Raw genomic sequence first — 15,846 nt, forward strand, 5'->3', positions numbered from 1 at the left:
AGAAGAAAAATTGATCATGAAAAGGAATAAAAAAAAATATCTTAGCTGAGCTCAACCACATTTTTTTTTGCATTTTTTTTGCACAGCTTTATTTCAGATGAATTAATTTTCATTTCTATCGGGCTGTTCAATAGCCAAACACTTGTCAATACTTTTCATTACAGCCATCTACAATCAATGCAAAATAGTAAAAAAAAAAAAAAAAAAAAAAAAGAACGAAAAAAGAAAAGATCAACAATAAACGCCACAAAAGCCACATCGCTTCATGTGTCATTAAATATATTCATTTGTGATAAACATAATATATTAGTATTACAAGACATTAACACAACCATTTGCAATGGACACTGCTAAACAACATTTACAAGCTGATGTATAAACATGAGGAGATAATTATTCAGATATAATACTTATGGAGGGTAAAAGTCTGGCGGGCAGTACCGTTCTGCAGAGCTAGTTGTGTTGGCAAAAAACTTTATAAGTATAATGTAGTCATCAAATACATGCAGTATGATGCACAGAGTACTGAGTGTGCGTGCGTGTGTGTGTGTGTGTGTGTGTGTGTGTGTGTGTGTGTGTGTGTGTGTGTGTGTGTGTGTGTGTGTGTGTGTGTGTGTGTGTGTGTGAGATCCTCTGGGTGCACATACTCTGTAAACATGAGCAATTATTCCGACATTCATTTATTTGTCTTTCCATTTAATAAGAGCCTCTACTATATAAAACTGTGGTTAAGTTCACATGGAGATAGATCTAGTTAATGTTTTAACAAAAGTATAAAGAAAAAGAGGAGTAATACTATACAACTATATCACATGTAGACAACCGGTCATGCCTTTTTTTTTTTTTTTTTTTTTTTTTTTGTCGAGTACCAAGTCATGATAATTAAATCCCAAAATTTTTGCATCGACGTGTCGGACATTCGACACAGTGTGCTGAACGCACTCTACGATAATAAATGTGATTTTTTATTTTTTTTTAATCACTCCACAGGTTATTTTATTTCCCCCACAACATTGAATACTGTGTACAAATAAATGTGTACATAATTCACAATCATGACCAGCCAAGTCAGGTACAGTAAACAGTAAATAGCATGCAGCGCGTCAGTGGTGCGAGGTTCACTCGATAGGTTGATGTTCTCCTTTAGTTTCAAAGGAAGTGTGCTTCCATCGAGGGTAAGTTCATCACTAATGTCAGATTCCTCTTAATTTGTTTAAACACACTTTAGAAGCCGATGGGAGAATAAAAATTTAGCAATTGGGGAAGAAAATGTTCCAAATATTCACAATTTGAGTAGAATCTCATCGTATTTACTCAGATTTTAGCTGTCCGTGTGTCACAACTGGTTTTCTTTTAAAATGCTCCTGAACGCCTCTCTTGCACACACACACACACACGCACACACACACACACACACACACACACACACACACACACACACACACACACACACACACACACACACACACACACACACACACACACACACACACACACACACAAGAGCAGTCATTGTTGCTGCTCTGTCTCTTTGTAGAATTTTATGAATTAATATGTGTTCTCTCACATCAAATGGCCTCAGCTGATGAAAGCGAGTGGTATTTCATAATCAAATCAACAATTTTCAGTCTTATTTGAAGGGGGTGCACACTCTAAAACTGTGGGAACATATCTTATACGTTCTATAGCGTCTGACTCGCCCCCCAAAAAAATGAACAATAAGTGCATGGTTGACAAGTCTACTCTACGCCTCGTCGACGCTACGGCAACCACCTACGGAAACCCCCCCCCCCAAAAAAACGTCTATATATGCACATATGGTTACTTTACATTGCAGAGGTCACGACCACAACATACTGTTGACATTTCGAAAAGCGCCGAAGACTTGCTCGTGATAACGTCGCCATACGGAACGAGGAGAGGATCTTAATGGCGCTTTGCTCCCACAACAGGAGGAAACTCCCACATATGAGCAGCGAGCTCAACAACGACAAAAGAAAAAGAAAAAGAAAAAGAAAAAATGACACGCTGAGACCACAGGTGTGAACAGATTTCGTGAAAAGGCTCTCCAAGGTTTGGCAGGTTGCAAAGAGCAACTCCTTATACATAAGCAGAGTCCCAGGCGGAAACTCTTCGTTAAGCGAGACGGCGCTTTTCACAGCAAGTAAAATACTGGTGAAACACAAAGGGCTTGAAATGAGAGATGCATTTAAAACAAGCGAACGTGTGACTTTCATAAACATCAGAATGGGTAAGATAGTCAGACTGAGGCTGATCTGTAACATTAGGTGCAAACTCTGCAAGTAGACAACAAAAAAACAAACCTCCAAAGACAAACAGAGACGGAAAGAATGGTAGAATGAGCTCCTTCACAAAAAGTTCCTAAAAAAACAAAAAAAAAAAACAAACACTAAACTCTTCGCTCCGGCTTAGAGCAGCAGCACTCAGTCATTCCCTCTTTCCTACTTTTCACCTGTGTCTCTATCTTTAATTCTTCCAGTTTGTTTTGTTTTAATCATCCATCCTTTTTCCTCCTCGATGACGTCACCCCGACGGAGGAGACAATTTCAGCCCCCACCTCTCCCTCCATCCTTCACTCTCTTTTAGCACTTTCCCCTCTTGTCTCGCTGCTGGAACTTCCTCAGCCGGCGGCCCCACAGGTCCTTCCAGGGGATCAGGAGGCTTCCCTTGTCGGCCACGACGCCGCTCTGCCCGGGGGAGTCGTCGTCCGTGCCCAGGAGCAGGTACTTCCTGCCGGGCTTGATCTTGGGACACTTGCAGGCCACGTCCTTGGCCCGCACCCACAGCAGCTGGTCGCCGCGGCGGATGCGGTGCTCGCCTTGCTTGTAGACGGAGATGATGTTGACGGTGAACTTCCACCACTCGCCCGCCTTGTCCCCCTTGAGAACGTGCGCCTGGACAGCTGGTTGGAGGAGAAGAGCAGAAAGTGGATGAACACGTGACGAACTAAACCAGGACCATATCTGTCCTTTTGGTGGACTGAACTTCCCTTCCTGCAGAAATAAAAGAGGCTTACTTGAAACTCCAGCAGTCATCGGAACTCTGTCATTCCCCAATATCATCTTTAAAAAGCCTTTTAATAAAACATGACTTAAAGGACGCATGAAAAAGTACTTAAAGATGCAGAAAATCTGCTCAAATACATAACGTCTGAAACAAATGCTTTTCCGATTATTCCATCAGAGCTCAGCTGGAATCTGATCCTCGGGGCTACATGGGTCTGAACCTGGTAACTATTGTGACGCCATTTGTGGCAGATTGTCTTCTGCATACCAGGAAACGAAGCCACTGCAGAAGCCCCCCCCCCCCCCCCCCCCCCCCCAACCCCCACCACCCACGCACAGACTCCCTGTGCAGTTAAGCAGCTATTACTTCATCACTGTGATTGCAACAAGAAGCAAACAGCTCAGCAGCATCACAGCTAATCCGTACTCCGAGTGAAGTGCTTGATCCCGCTGGGGATTTATTTTTTTTTGTTGAGGGGGGGGGGGGGGGGTTCAGTCAGGAATGCGCTGTTACCATTTAAGTGTGTGCAGAGGGTACATTTAAAACAGAGAGGCAGTCTAATCGAGTGAGATCAGACGAAGAGAACAATGTCTGCAAGTCAACTTCTGGAACAATCGGATGCAGGTTGAATGTGATGACAGCTGCACCGTTTTAAGTCGCCATTCTGCTGCGTCAGCTCCTCCTCAGTCAACACTTTTGCAGTTTTGAAACTAAAATGTTCTTCCCAGTCTTGCACAATGCAGACTTCACCTGATCAGCAGTTCAGGCTCTCAAACGTCCTGGTTTAGTTTAAAGTGGATGCCACAGAAGAACAGGGTGTGTTTCTGAAGTGAGACGTTTGCATGTTCTCCCTGTGTGTGCATGGTTTGTCTACAGACACTCTTACTTCTTTACAAACCCCCCCCAGGAGGACCCATCAGACCCACATAAGTTGTTCTACATCCAAGATGCATCAATCAAACTGTATATTTTCCTCCTTTATATAGTGAAGCGTTAACTTGTATTTAATCTTTTTTTCTTTGCGTTCTATAGGGCTCTCATAAAGAAAAGTATTGTTCAAGCAGATTTCTTTTTTTACTTTTCATGCTAAAATTAACATCCTTTCAGGCCATTTGTGCGTAGAAATCTACTCCGAAGGTTGAGATTGACCAAAAACACACATTTCAACATTTTCAGCTCCTCAATGTAAATCTGTAGTGTGCCGGCACATGTTTTGAGTACTGCCAACATCACAACATCCCGTTTCCAGCCTGATTATGATTTATGTGTAAATGCAGGTTCTCGAAAGAAAGAATAGCTGAAGTTACCAAAGGTTAAAGCGCTGCTGCGATCTAACAGCACCAGATCTAATCAGGTGCTGTTATTATTTCATGTGATGTCGGATGGCCAATAGATTCTCAAGATAGCTTCAGTTTTATGTGAAGAAATTGTCCGTATGCTTCAATTTTTTCCACTAATTTGCCTGTACAGGTTTTTTTTTGTAACTTTTACTAAATCCTGCAGGTCTGTTTGATGCTCTTTTCTTATACGTTATATACATATATACATATATATATATATATGTACATGTAATGATGCTGCTGCAAGTCCTTTGTTTGGTATTACATTGGGTTTTTTTTCAAAATCTAAAATTTCAGAACTTTGATGTGTAACGTCAATTTATTTCCTTGACATTTTTATGGGGTTCTAATGTGGAGAGCATAATATGATCCTGTTTGTTCTTTATTTTACACCAATTTCCACCTTTATTGTTGTATTTTCTTTCTTCTAAGACAAAACATCATTAACAACTTTCTGTTGTTTATGTTTGAGCGTTCATGGGTGTTCCAATTGTGAGTTATTGTATATTGAAACTGGTTCTCCTTGTTTTATTATTCCAAAGTGAAGTTAGACTCTTGCCCGTGTTGGTTAACATGATCACTTGCGGTTCTGCAATCACAGCCGGGTGAGCGAGGAGGACCGGAGGAGCGGGGGTGTTTGAGTATGTGTGTCAATGCATGGTGTGAGCAAATTGCACACAATTTCAGAAGAAAGGGGGTTTGTTGGTCTGAGTAGGGCGAGCTCTCACAGCCCTGCCATTCATCGCAGCCCTTCTCCTTCATCCAGACACATAAAGGGTGTGTGAGGAGGAGGAGGAGGGAGGAGGGAGGGAGGGTCCACTATTTGTCTTCAACGCCACAGTGGAGGAAGAGGGGAAAAAAAAGAAAAAGTTGGAGGGGAACCGGGATGTGTTTCCGACCTCATGAGCTGTCCGGGTTCTGCTCCCAGAGCTCCATCCAACTCCACAGCGTGAGAATCCAGCGGATGATAGCGCTCTCCTCCTCCTCCCCTCCTCCTCCTCCTCCTCCTCCCCAGCCGCCGGAGGAGTCTCGGTGACGACGGACCCGGGCTCCGTCTCCCTGCCGGTGTCTGCCCGGCTCTTTCTTTCTCTCTCAAGTGTGTTTTCAGTCTATGTGGCGTATTTAAACACACACAAATCCCCCCCCCCCCCCCACACACACACACACACACACCTTCTGCCACTCGGGGTTGAGCTAAATAGACATCGGAGGGAGAGTGGGAGCGCCGGGTCAAGCAAGAGCTCGCAGTGTTTGGTGAGAGGAAGTGTGAGATGATCCTGCCCTTGCACAATGCCCCCCCCCACACACACACATTAAGATATATCCAGTGGGTTGTTTTGGCTGTGTGTGTGTGTGTGTGTGTGGGGGGGGCAGCTTGACACTGCCTGCCACCAACAGGCGAAGGCTAATGAAATTAGCGCCTGTTTAATTACCGTGCAGAGGCCCCTGTCCCCTCCGGTTATCAGCTGAGTGAATGATCAGGGGGGACCTGTTACCCTCGGGTGAGTGCAGAGAGGTGGCCGAGCGAGGCCGGGGGGGGGGGGGGGGGGGTGCTGCCTTTGAGCACCATCCCGGAGCGTTGGTAAACACGAGGCGCTTTGATTCATTGTCCTCCGTGTGGCAGCGGAGAGGGAGGGTACGTGTGTGCAGAGGAGGGTGTCAAGCGAGAATATAATCCCTTTGTGTCGGCCGTCTCCGTAGCTACGGCAGTGATGAAAAACAAAAATTGAATAAACAAAACATATTTCTTTCTCTCCGGGGTGGCAATCCGTCACCGTCCGCTTAATTTACCACCTGTTTGCACCCCGAGGAATGCTCGGAGCCGGCGGAGCGCACCAACTATGTTTAAACAGAAGGCCCCTTCCCGTGACCCCCGGGGGCCGGCATCACCACTCCACACATGGAGGGGGGGGGCCCCCAAGGAGCAGAGTCGAGACTCTGAAGCACCACAAAAAGCTGAAGCGACAGGCCTGAGAAATGAATTAGACCGCGGTGAAGGAAATGCTCACTAAGCAGCGATCATCTGCTTCCAGAGTTTAGAGGAAAACGCCCGCTTTGCCCCCCCCCCCCCCCCCCCCCCCCCCCCCCCCATTGCATTGCTGCACAGGCAGTCTGAGCTTTGATGATTCAGATTCAAGTCAATGGAAATATGAATAATAGCTGTATTTGGCTTCGTCACGCAGCATATGGGCTAAATGACTGTCTGCCCAGCAGGAAGGAGGGACTAAAAATCCATTTGGGACAATTTCAAACTTGCCTGATATCTAAAGTATTTTTCCTTCACAGTGATGAAGTTTTACTCTGACCTTTGAAACTAACTAAGCTGTCCAACATTCAATGTATGGAGAGCTGAAAGAGTCTCACCAGAATTGTTAGTTATGATATGAACATTTAATGAGCAACATTACGTCGCAACGACAAAGAAATCTTAAACGTGCAGGTCAACAAGGGGAAACCCCAAAACTTCTATTTGACTTGAAGGTAAATGTGACATTTTGGAAAATTATATGATCATATTGTCTCAACATGAGTAAATCTGAATAGAATTAGGTGTCTAACACAAATGCAAACACTACAACTGCAATTCTATCAAGTTTTCATTATTTTGTAAACATTTTCGATGTAGAAAACATTGAGAATTTGCCCCCCAAAAAATGTTTAGTTTCAGAAAAACGTGGAATATATTTTCAAACTTTTTATTACTCAGGCTGTTTCTATAAAGATTTATTTTAAAAATATCATGATCTGAAAATGAACTGAATGTTATATTACTCAGACTGATGTTCCTCTTGAGGTTTTTTTTTTTATCTTGGTGGGTTACAGATGTGGATCCACTGATAGCAGACTGCACAGTGACGGTTAAATCGTGTGGAAAATCCAGAGAGAGGAACGGATCATTTGCAGTCTGGATGAACGCAAAGGTACGGAGTGAAGTAAAAAGGACAAAAACAAATGATTATCCTCGCTGTGGTTTTCTCCCCGTATCCCCCCGCTGTGGCTGCGGGTTTTGGTTGGAGAGATAACGGACCTGCGTCGTTAATCATCACAGCATCAGACCTGCTTCTCCATCCAAGCGGCCGGCCTGTGAGACACAGCTGTGTTTGCCGTATTCCGACGATACCAGAACTTTGAACACATGATTCCAGGACTCGCCGATATCGTGTTTGCCTACCTGGCGCCGAGTTAGCAGACGTGTCTCAGCTGTTTCGTGTGCTCGCTGGATTCACCGACTGCATAGTGTGATTGCTGTGTGTTTTGGCTTCTCTTATCATTTTGGGATTTGCTCTAAAATGTCAGAAAGTTTTGTTTTTCTTTTACTTTTTTTTGCCAATTGCCTTCAGGCTAACCGGGCTGGCCCCAGCATTTGTGATCCTGCAGCCTGTTTGTCTTTCATAGGCTCGAGGAGGTTGCCTGGAGAGAACATTTACTGTTATTTTAACATCTGCAGTGTCTCTCTTCAGTGGTTAAAAGCTGCTGCGTGCAGGTGGAAGGAAAAGAGCATGACGATTTTGTTTTTCTCTTATACAGTATAAAAGCCTCACTTTCTTCATTAATTGCTTATACAATTGGATGAGCAGGATGTGAGTGAGACACAAGGTGCTTAACCTAATGCTATGCAAACAATGGAGGTTTTCACACTGTTTTCCATCCAACGAGTACAGGGCTGCTGGGAAAAAAGAAGTGAGCCCTGAAGAACTGTTGAAGCCTTATATCTGCGTCTGCTCAGCCATATTCTCAGGTTATCTGCTCTGGATGGCCCTCTTGAGCTCATCTCGGTTGAAAACAGGACTGAGCCACTCCTGAAGATGGAATTTAGATTCAGGGTTTCTTTCATTTCTGGCTCAATGTGCTTTTTTTGTATTAAGATTGCTGTCTTCATTGTGCATAGCTTTTCTCTGGATGCTCTGGTTTGTTCCTATAGATCAATGCATGTGAGGTCAACTGGTGATTTTAAATGGCCCGTGGGTGTCCCCTGCCTTCACCCATAGTCAGCTGGGATCTGTTTCACTGCTCTGCAACGCTAAATGGGATAAAACATTTGGAAGATGCTTGCATGGATGAATGGATTTACTTCCATGCTTTAGGGGAAATCGCCGATAAATTCAACAGATACTCAAAAGATGTGTTTTTGCAGTCATTTGTGTACTTTTTTCCGTTGGCTGCATGCAAACAAGAACAATTAAGCACTTTGTGGTTGTCTAAAGTTAAGTTCTCACGTTAACGCACTTTTAAAGCTTGTTTTAATTTTGAGCTGGACCTTAAGTATCGCTCGGGTTATAAATACTCTGCAGGGTAACCAATATACTGAATTAACTTGACAGGTATCAGTACTGTATGTCTGTACAGTACACACATAAAGCCAGTTAGATTACCAAGAACACATAAACAAGGGAGGAATAGATTCATTTCTGAAATTAAGCAGGTCAGCATGAGCCCCCTAATAGAGACACTTAAAGTTTGACTTCATTTTGATGTTTTTGGTGATGTATGGGGACTAATTTAAGAGATGAAAGGTGGGAGTCTCTGTTGAGAGAAAACTGGCTTAACCTGCATTGCTCAGGAATTTGCCGTCTCTTCACCTGTTGGTAGCTACGATCAGCTTCAGCAGCATAGAAGACAGATGGACGGATCAGGTCTGATTGGACAGATCGGGCCAATCAGAGGAAACGACCACAAGGAAAAATGTGAAAGACATGCTTGGATGTGAGACGGACAAATCTAATTCTCTCTGTTCACAGATTTGTTTGAAGCATGACAAAGTTCTGTCTTTTACCAGGAAGCAGCTCTTTCACCACTAGAAACCTCGATTACGTCTCATCAGCTTGACTTCACGCCCGGAGGCTTGTACAGTGCAGACAAAGATGACACAGCTGACAGGTTTGCCCTGTTGCCCAGCGTGGGGCAGAACCAGACCAGATGTATTGCTCCTGTTTCTCCTGGTACTTTCTTCAGCTGCGCGGTTTTTAGAGCGCAGATAAGAGCTGCGTCTCATAGCAGAGAATTATTAATCAGGATTGTATTTTCCACAAATTTGAATCTTTCTATTGATATTTCTGCTGTTATATGATTGCACAAACATGCTGAATGGTTAAACCATGACAATGAACCTTGAGTGATGGGAAAAGGAGATATGTGAATGAAAACACCCACATGATGGGATCAGATCAGCTGTATCCTCATATCCAATGAGCAATTACCAGCGACAGATAGTTGGCCGGCAGACAAACATCTTGAAAAGCTCAGTTTTGTCTCCTCACACTTGAAAACTATCTACTTGGGAGAGCATTTTTATAAAAACGTCAATTTTAAGAGGAGGAAATGTCTGCTCAGTGAGCAGCGGGGCCCACTTCAGAGGAGGTCGAGGTGTTTTCAGATTAATCTGTATCAACGGATGTGACCTGAGGCTGTTTGAATGAGACGTCGGTGGAACACGACGATGAGCCGCAGGATGTGGATTAGCCGCGCTGGGGATCTGATTAATTGAGATGTATGACCTCATGACTGCTGGCTGACGTCTGCGATCGGAGACACATTACCGCACACCGGACTCACTCACCGAAGTCTTTTTTGCAGTACTTCTTCATGGTGATCTTCATCTTTCCCTTGGAGGCTTTACAGTGAGATTCACAATCTGAGGATCAGAGGAGATGGAGAGAGGTTAGCCGGCGTAATTTACCAAAAGAGACCTAAAAACGTGGCTCGATATCTTCAGGCAGCTCCAGCTGGATGGACTGTACGTGTGACCCCTTACATCATCCTGTTTATGCCCCCGCGGGGCTTTTAAAAGATGTCGTCAAAGTGCCACTGTGAAATAGATTAAAGCTGAGACAGATGCTCCTGTGTCTGTTAACACGCTCGCACCATCCGCCCGGCAGTGTTTTCCACTTTACCCGACTCCCTCGTCAGTGTGCTGGCATGCATTGTGCCGGGGCTACTGGGGGGTCAGCCTGCACAAAGGGAGGTCACCGGGGGGTAAAAATTAGCCAGAAATTAGCCGGGGACCCACACGAGGTGAGAAAATGACGCCAGCAGAGGTTAAATGTTCTGAGAGGAAGGACCGCGCAGAAGCTCACAGACTTGGTGATTAATGTCTTTGCCCTATCCTTCATTTTACACCCCTGTGTGTGTGTGTGTGTGTGTGTGTGTGTGTGTGTGTGTGTGTGTGTGTGTGTGTGTGTGTGTGTGTGTGTGTGTATACTTGGCCCAGTGCGCCAAAGGACTTTATCGATGGCCAGTCTGTGCCGCTGTCCCTGTGCCAGGTACCTTTTGTAATGAGGAAGCGGGTGGTGTTACCAGAGGCCAAACTGAAAATTGAAATCATTTGTTCCCTCCACTTTCCACTGACTGACACAAATTGGAACCAGACCATCTCCAAGTGTAACCCCCCCCCCCCCCCCCCCCCCCCCCCCCCCCCCCCCACCACCACCACCACCACCACACACACACACCTCCCTCCCACTCTGACTCTCCCAGAGCAATAAGCCTTGTTAGGGGGGGGTGGGAAAACTGGGCTGGGCAGTCTGAAGAGAAAGGAGGGGGCAGTTGAGAGAGAGGGGGGACCTTTCAGCTTCCCTGAATATGGACAAACTTCATTATTTCTTCCAGCCCTCTGTCCAGTCTTCTCCTTTCTTCCCTATTATACTCTGTGTGAATGAGGTTGCCTGGGTAATGATGGAGAAAGAAAAAAACGCCCCTCTCCTCCCTCTCCAAAAAAGAGAACGAGAGAGAGAGAGAGAGAGAGAGAGAGAGAGAGAGAGAGAGAGAGAGAGAGAGACAGAGGAGAGAAAAAAAGAGAACGATTCGGGATGTGAGACGAGGATCGAATTCATGTATGTAGAGAAAGCATTTCTGCTGGAATGCCTGGCTCCTTTCTGGGGGTGGCGGGAAAAATAAGAAAAGAGGAAATCCCAAAGTAAATGAATTTGACGAGTCCATATCCAGCATGCCTGATTTCCATGTAAATGAAGTGCTGAGGGTGGGTGGCGGGGGTGGGGGCGGCTCTTTATCTCCCGCTGGTCCCTGTGGGCCTTTATCATACCTCTCTTTGATAGCTGACGTTACCCATTAGCCCCTTAGCGAGATGGTAGCGGCGGGCCATTACACCCGCGGCTGTCATTAAGGTCCAGTCCCCCGCTGCGGGGACAAACGCCCCCTTTGTGCGTCTCTGCGGCGGTGCCACGTTCATTCCGCGGGGGTCCCCAGGGGACCACACTGCCGCTAATTTGGAGGGTGGTGTCTGTTTGGAGTTCCTGACAGGAGTCCAAACTCGGCACTGAATCGGCAGTCACTACAGCAGGAAGCCAGCGGGCTCGCAACAAAGCTGGGTGAAGTCAGTGGCGCCACTCTCGTCAGACACTGATCGATGATCAGAGGTGACTCAGCCTATTCAAACAAACTGGGACACTTGGTAAAAAAAAAATAAAAAATTTTAATAAATAGAAAACATACACTTAAAAACAGCTGAAATGTTCAGGGAGACGATTTGCAGATTTACCACTTGAAAAAGTTATTCAGCCAAGTCGTCAAATAAGACAAAGAATCTGTTGTTTGTCACAAATTTGAATTAGAAATGTTTTGATGCCTGTTAAAGGCGAGGCATCAAATATGAGGACGTTTAAAAACACGATTTGAATTTTGAATACGAAAAGATCTCTTTTTTTTGGTTTCTTTGCTGTACAACAAGCTTTATATATGTAGAGTCCGACCACAGGCCGCCGTAGCTTCTCCTTGACGCCTAGAGAAGCAAACGTAGGTGATATTTACTTGTTTACTGATTACACCTCTCTACTAAATCTTAACATGGCAGCTTTAGTAGCAGGGCAATAATAAAACAAACGACACCTATAAAGATCTGGAGGTAAATTTGCATGTATGCCGGCACTCTTATCTTCAAATTACAGATATATATTATTTGTAGAGCTTGACGACGAGAGACATTTTTCTTCCTGCAGGTCAACATCTCTCTTCTACTCGATGTTATTTAAGCATTTTGACTGGAGAAAAAGTACGAGGAACATTAAAGGTACTTTCTGTAGTGAGCTGCAAGAGGGAAAAGGTTAGAAAAAACTGCTGACATTTATCTCACATTTGCTTTTTATACTTCTGGTACTTTTGGCCTGCTTCGCAACAAGAGGTCGTCTCCTTTCCAGTCTTAACAAACCTGTTTACAAAATCATACAGCGTCTTCCAAAATAGCACAAGTTAAAACTCCTCTTCCAATTATCGGAATCAATATGCACAGGAACATTTTCGGTTCTTTGAAGAGGAGTACCAGTAACTCAAGGTCAAAACGTGGCTACGCACTTCAACAACAGCCACAAGACACACAAGCACAGATCTTCCAGTAAAACATCCCGAGACGTTTTTCCCGCCTCAGCCTCTCCGCAGCAGTCGGTCCTGCACAAATCAGCAGTTGTTTGAAATCTGCAGCTCTAATTGCAGTAATTTTTCCCCAGAGTGGAACGTTTTATTTCAAATTATTTGGAGATTTATTGTCGGACTCAAACCTCCGCAGCGTTCCCTCCCGAAGGCCCTGGAGATCTCTCTCTGCAGCTTGGCAACGTGACATCGCACGCTTCAACTCTATAAACCATCCAGAGGCTCAAATCTGCTTTCTGTCCTCAAAGTCAGAACTAAACATGCAGAAGCTACAGTTACTTTTCACGGAACAAATATTTGGATAAAGCTTCCAGAAAATTCACTCCTTTTCCAAAAAACATAATTTTTGCTGCTGCTTTTTATTAGAGCAAATGATTGCTGCACTAAACTTTCTTCTTGTTTTGAACTTCGTTTTTCTTTCTATTCCTGCGTTTGATATTTTGCAGTTGTTGGCTTATATGAAGGCCTATTTGGTAAAACTTAGCCTAAATTTCGGTACTTAAAAAATGGACCACCTCACTGAGGAGGATGAAATTGATTTTATGTGTGCTAACTATAGGAGCATACATGTGAATATTATTATTATTATTATTATTTTTTTAAATACATTCAAACAATCAATATAATCAGATTTTAAATGGATAGATCTCATCACAATGTCAAGTTCTTTCAGACAACATCAAATGTTTATTGGGATATTTATGTCCCAACAGCAAAAACATTTATTCTGAGTGTTGTTTTTTTTTTAAATGGCTCGTATTGCACACGACTGTAGGACGTAAATATGGCTGCAGCCTCTCCTCTAATGTCACCATTTGGACTTGGAGCCTCTTGTCGGAGCGCATGAACAATAAGGTCAGGCAAGGCTTCTCTGCTGGCACAGCCGGCCTTGATTGAAATACAAACTGGTGCAAATGAAGCATGTAATCAGATTAGGAGTGAAACCCTCCGGGAGGCTGCGGGGCAGGCCGGGAATACAGGCAAAGAGGCCGCGGGGAGCATTGGCAAAATATCTGCAGTTTACATCAGCGACGGGTGGAAAAACACACACGCGCTTGAAAACACGCCGCTACATGGAGGAAGTCTCATTTAGTAAGAACTAGAAGAATATCAAATGATGATACTGCTCTTTGAAATCTTTCAATAACTGTATCATTTTCAAAAAAAAAAAAAGAAAAGTTTAGCAATATAAAATTTTTATGATCAAAATTTTAATTGAGCCACAAGTTTTTTAATGGTGAAGGGAAACTCATTATTTCTTCACCTACAAGCAAAAAATAATGTTTTCCATTTAGTCACTTTTGAGAAAGTTACCGTAGAAAGAAATTAGTGGGGGGCAAAGGGGGTTTGATCCCATTTTCTTGGGAGAAAAAAGAGATATTGAACCGACCATTATAATTTGAGGGAAATCAAGCTGAGAAATTATGTTTTTCATACTGAGAAGTTCTTGTTTAGTTTATTTATTTATTTATTTATTTATTATTATTATAAATTTTTTATTTTTTTTTAGTTTAAGGAGTTTCACCCCCCTCCCATCTGCACACACAATGGTTTGGTCCAGTTCGCTGCCTGTGGATCAGTGGAAGTGTGTCAGCGAGGAAATAACTGAAACCTCAGTAGCAACTTCACAAAAAGTCACTCAAGTACTTTATACACACCTGCTTCTCAAACGAATAACACATTAATACTTTATTTTGTTAAATTTGAATCTGTTGTTTCCATACATGTATTTACGGAATTCCTTATTTCCATTCTATAAATAATTATTATTACTTCCTATCAAAAAAGCATTATGTTGCTATTCACATGTAACACTAATACAGTCATTATATACATTGATCACACTAGTGAAACCTCAAAGTTATTGAACTGTCTTATATCCAAAATGCAGATGTTTAATGTAAATGTTTTACATTTAAATCCCTCAAAATTGTTGTTTTTTTCAATCTTTTGCCTTATGCAGCAATAAATCGGTTCAACTGCTAAATTTTCCAGCTTTACATAACTTTTTCCAGATACATTTATTCTATACAAGTTACATGCAAAGAAAATGTGGTTAAAAACACATTTTAAATAATTCATTACTATCAAACACTTAATCCAACTTTTTTTAATTAGAAATATTTAGTGAATGAAACAGTTTTTAAATCAAAACTTTAAAATAAATAAAAGAAACAGTCTGTCCTCAGTAGCAGGATGGCAGATTGGATTGCAAACACAAGAGTCTGCAATTTTGGGATGACTGTCTAACTGATAAAACTGTAGGAAATTTTAAAAAAACAACTCAGTACTGAAGACAAACTGGGTATTACAGTGACTCAGTGCTGCCACCTAACGCATAAAATAGGAATATTTAAGACTTACATACAGCACCTTTAATGACAGTTATATAATAAAAGAAAAAAAGTCTTCAGGCTGGACTAATCTGTACACGTGACACGTCATATAAAACAGATATTCATGTCAAAGCTAAATAAGAGGTATAACTCACCTGATGGCTCCTCGTAGCTGCTGTAAGTTGCTGTTGGAGATGCGACTGGGATTTCTGTGACAGAGGAAAAAAAGAAATTGACATTTCCCACTGCTATCATGTTGCAGTGGATCCTGAATAAAACATGTGAGGGTTACATCTACGAGGAAATATAGCCGCTCAATTTCCCTTGTCTGAGGGGCTGAATTTCACTCATTCTGACACACAGATGTGCTGAAAACTGCGCATCGTGGCTGCGAAATTCCCGTTCGCTTCCCGCTCCCTCCTGATTGTGTGTGTGTTGTGGGCATGGCGAGCCGAGGCGTTGTCAAAGCTGAAGCTGGCGAAGGAATTTCACTTCACATTAGTTTAATATCGTGCTGCTAACCCCCCCCCCCCCCCCCCCCCCCCCCCCCCCCCAAAAAAAAAGGAGAACATGAACTCCAAAAAAAATATCCAGGAAACCAAATAGGTTCTCCTTCTTTAGCGGATTCCTCCAACCTTTACACCACATTTGTTACCTTCCCAACTAAATTAAACAAATCCTGCTCGAGCAGCTTTAATTCAGGCCAATCCCATCACCCTGACTCGTCGTGCGCGGACTGAACGTCCAGTTTCCACACATGACGT

At 43.3% G+C, this 15,846-nt stretch overlaps 1 protein-coding gene across 1 annotated transcript in view; it reads right to left on the reverse strand.

The window, feature by feature from the left end:
- Positions 1-860: 860 nt before the first annotated feature.
- ntn1b (netrin 1b) overlaps positions 861-15,846 on the reverse strand; it is a 46,877-nt gene continuing 31,891 nt past the window's right edge. The window contains exons 5-7 of the mRNA XM_080488471.1: positions 15,238-15,291; positions 9,925-9,999; positions 861-2,923 (exon numbers count right to left, since the gene is read on the reverse strand). Of these exons, the coding sequence (XP_080344597.1) occupies positions 2,604-2,923; positions 9,925-9,999; positions 15,238-15,291 (449 nt within the window). The 3' untranslated portion in view covers positions 861-2,603. The remainder of the gene's footprint in view (positions 2,924-9,924; positions 10,000-15,237; positions 15,292-15,846) is intronic.

This window comes from Lipophrys pholis, assembly GCF_963383615.2.
Source record: "Lipophrys pholis genome assembly, chromosome: 19".
In the NCBI taxonomy this organism is placed as follows: domain Eukaryota; kingdom Metazoa; phylum Chordata; class Actinopteri; order Blenniiformes; family Blenniidae; genus Lipophrys; species Lipophrys pholis.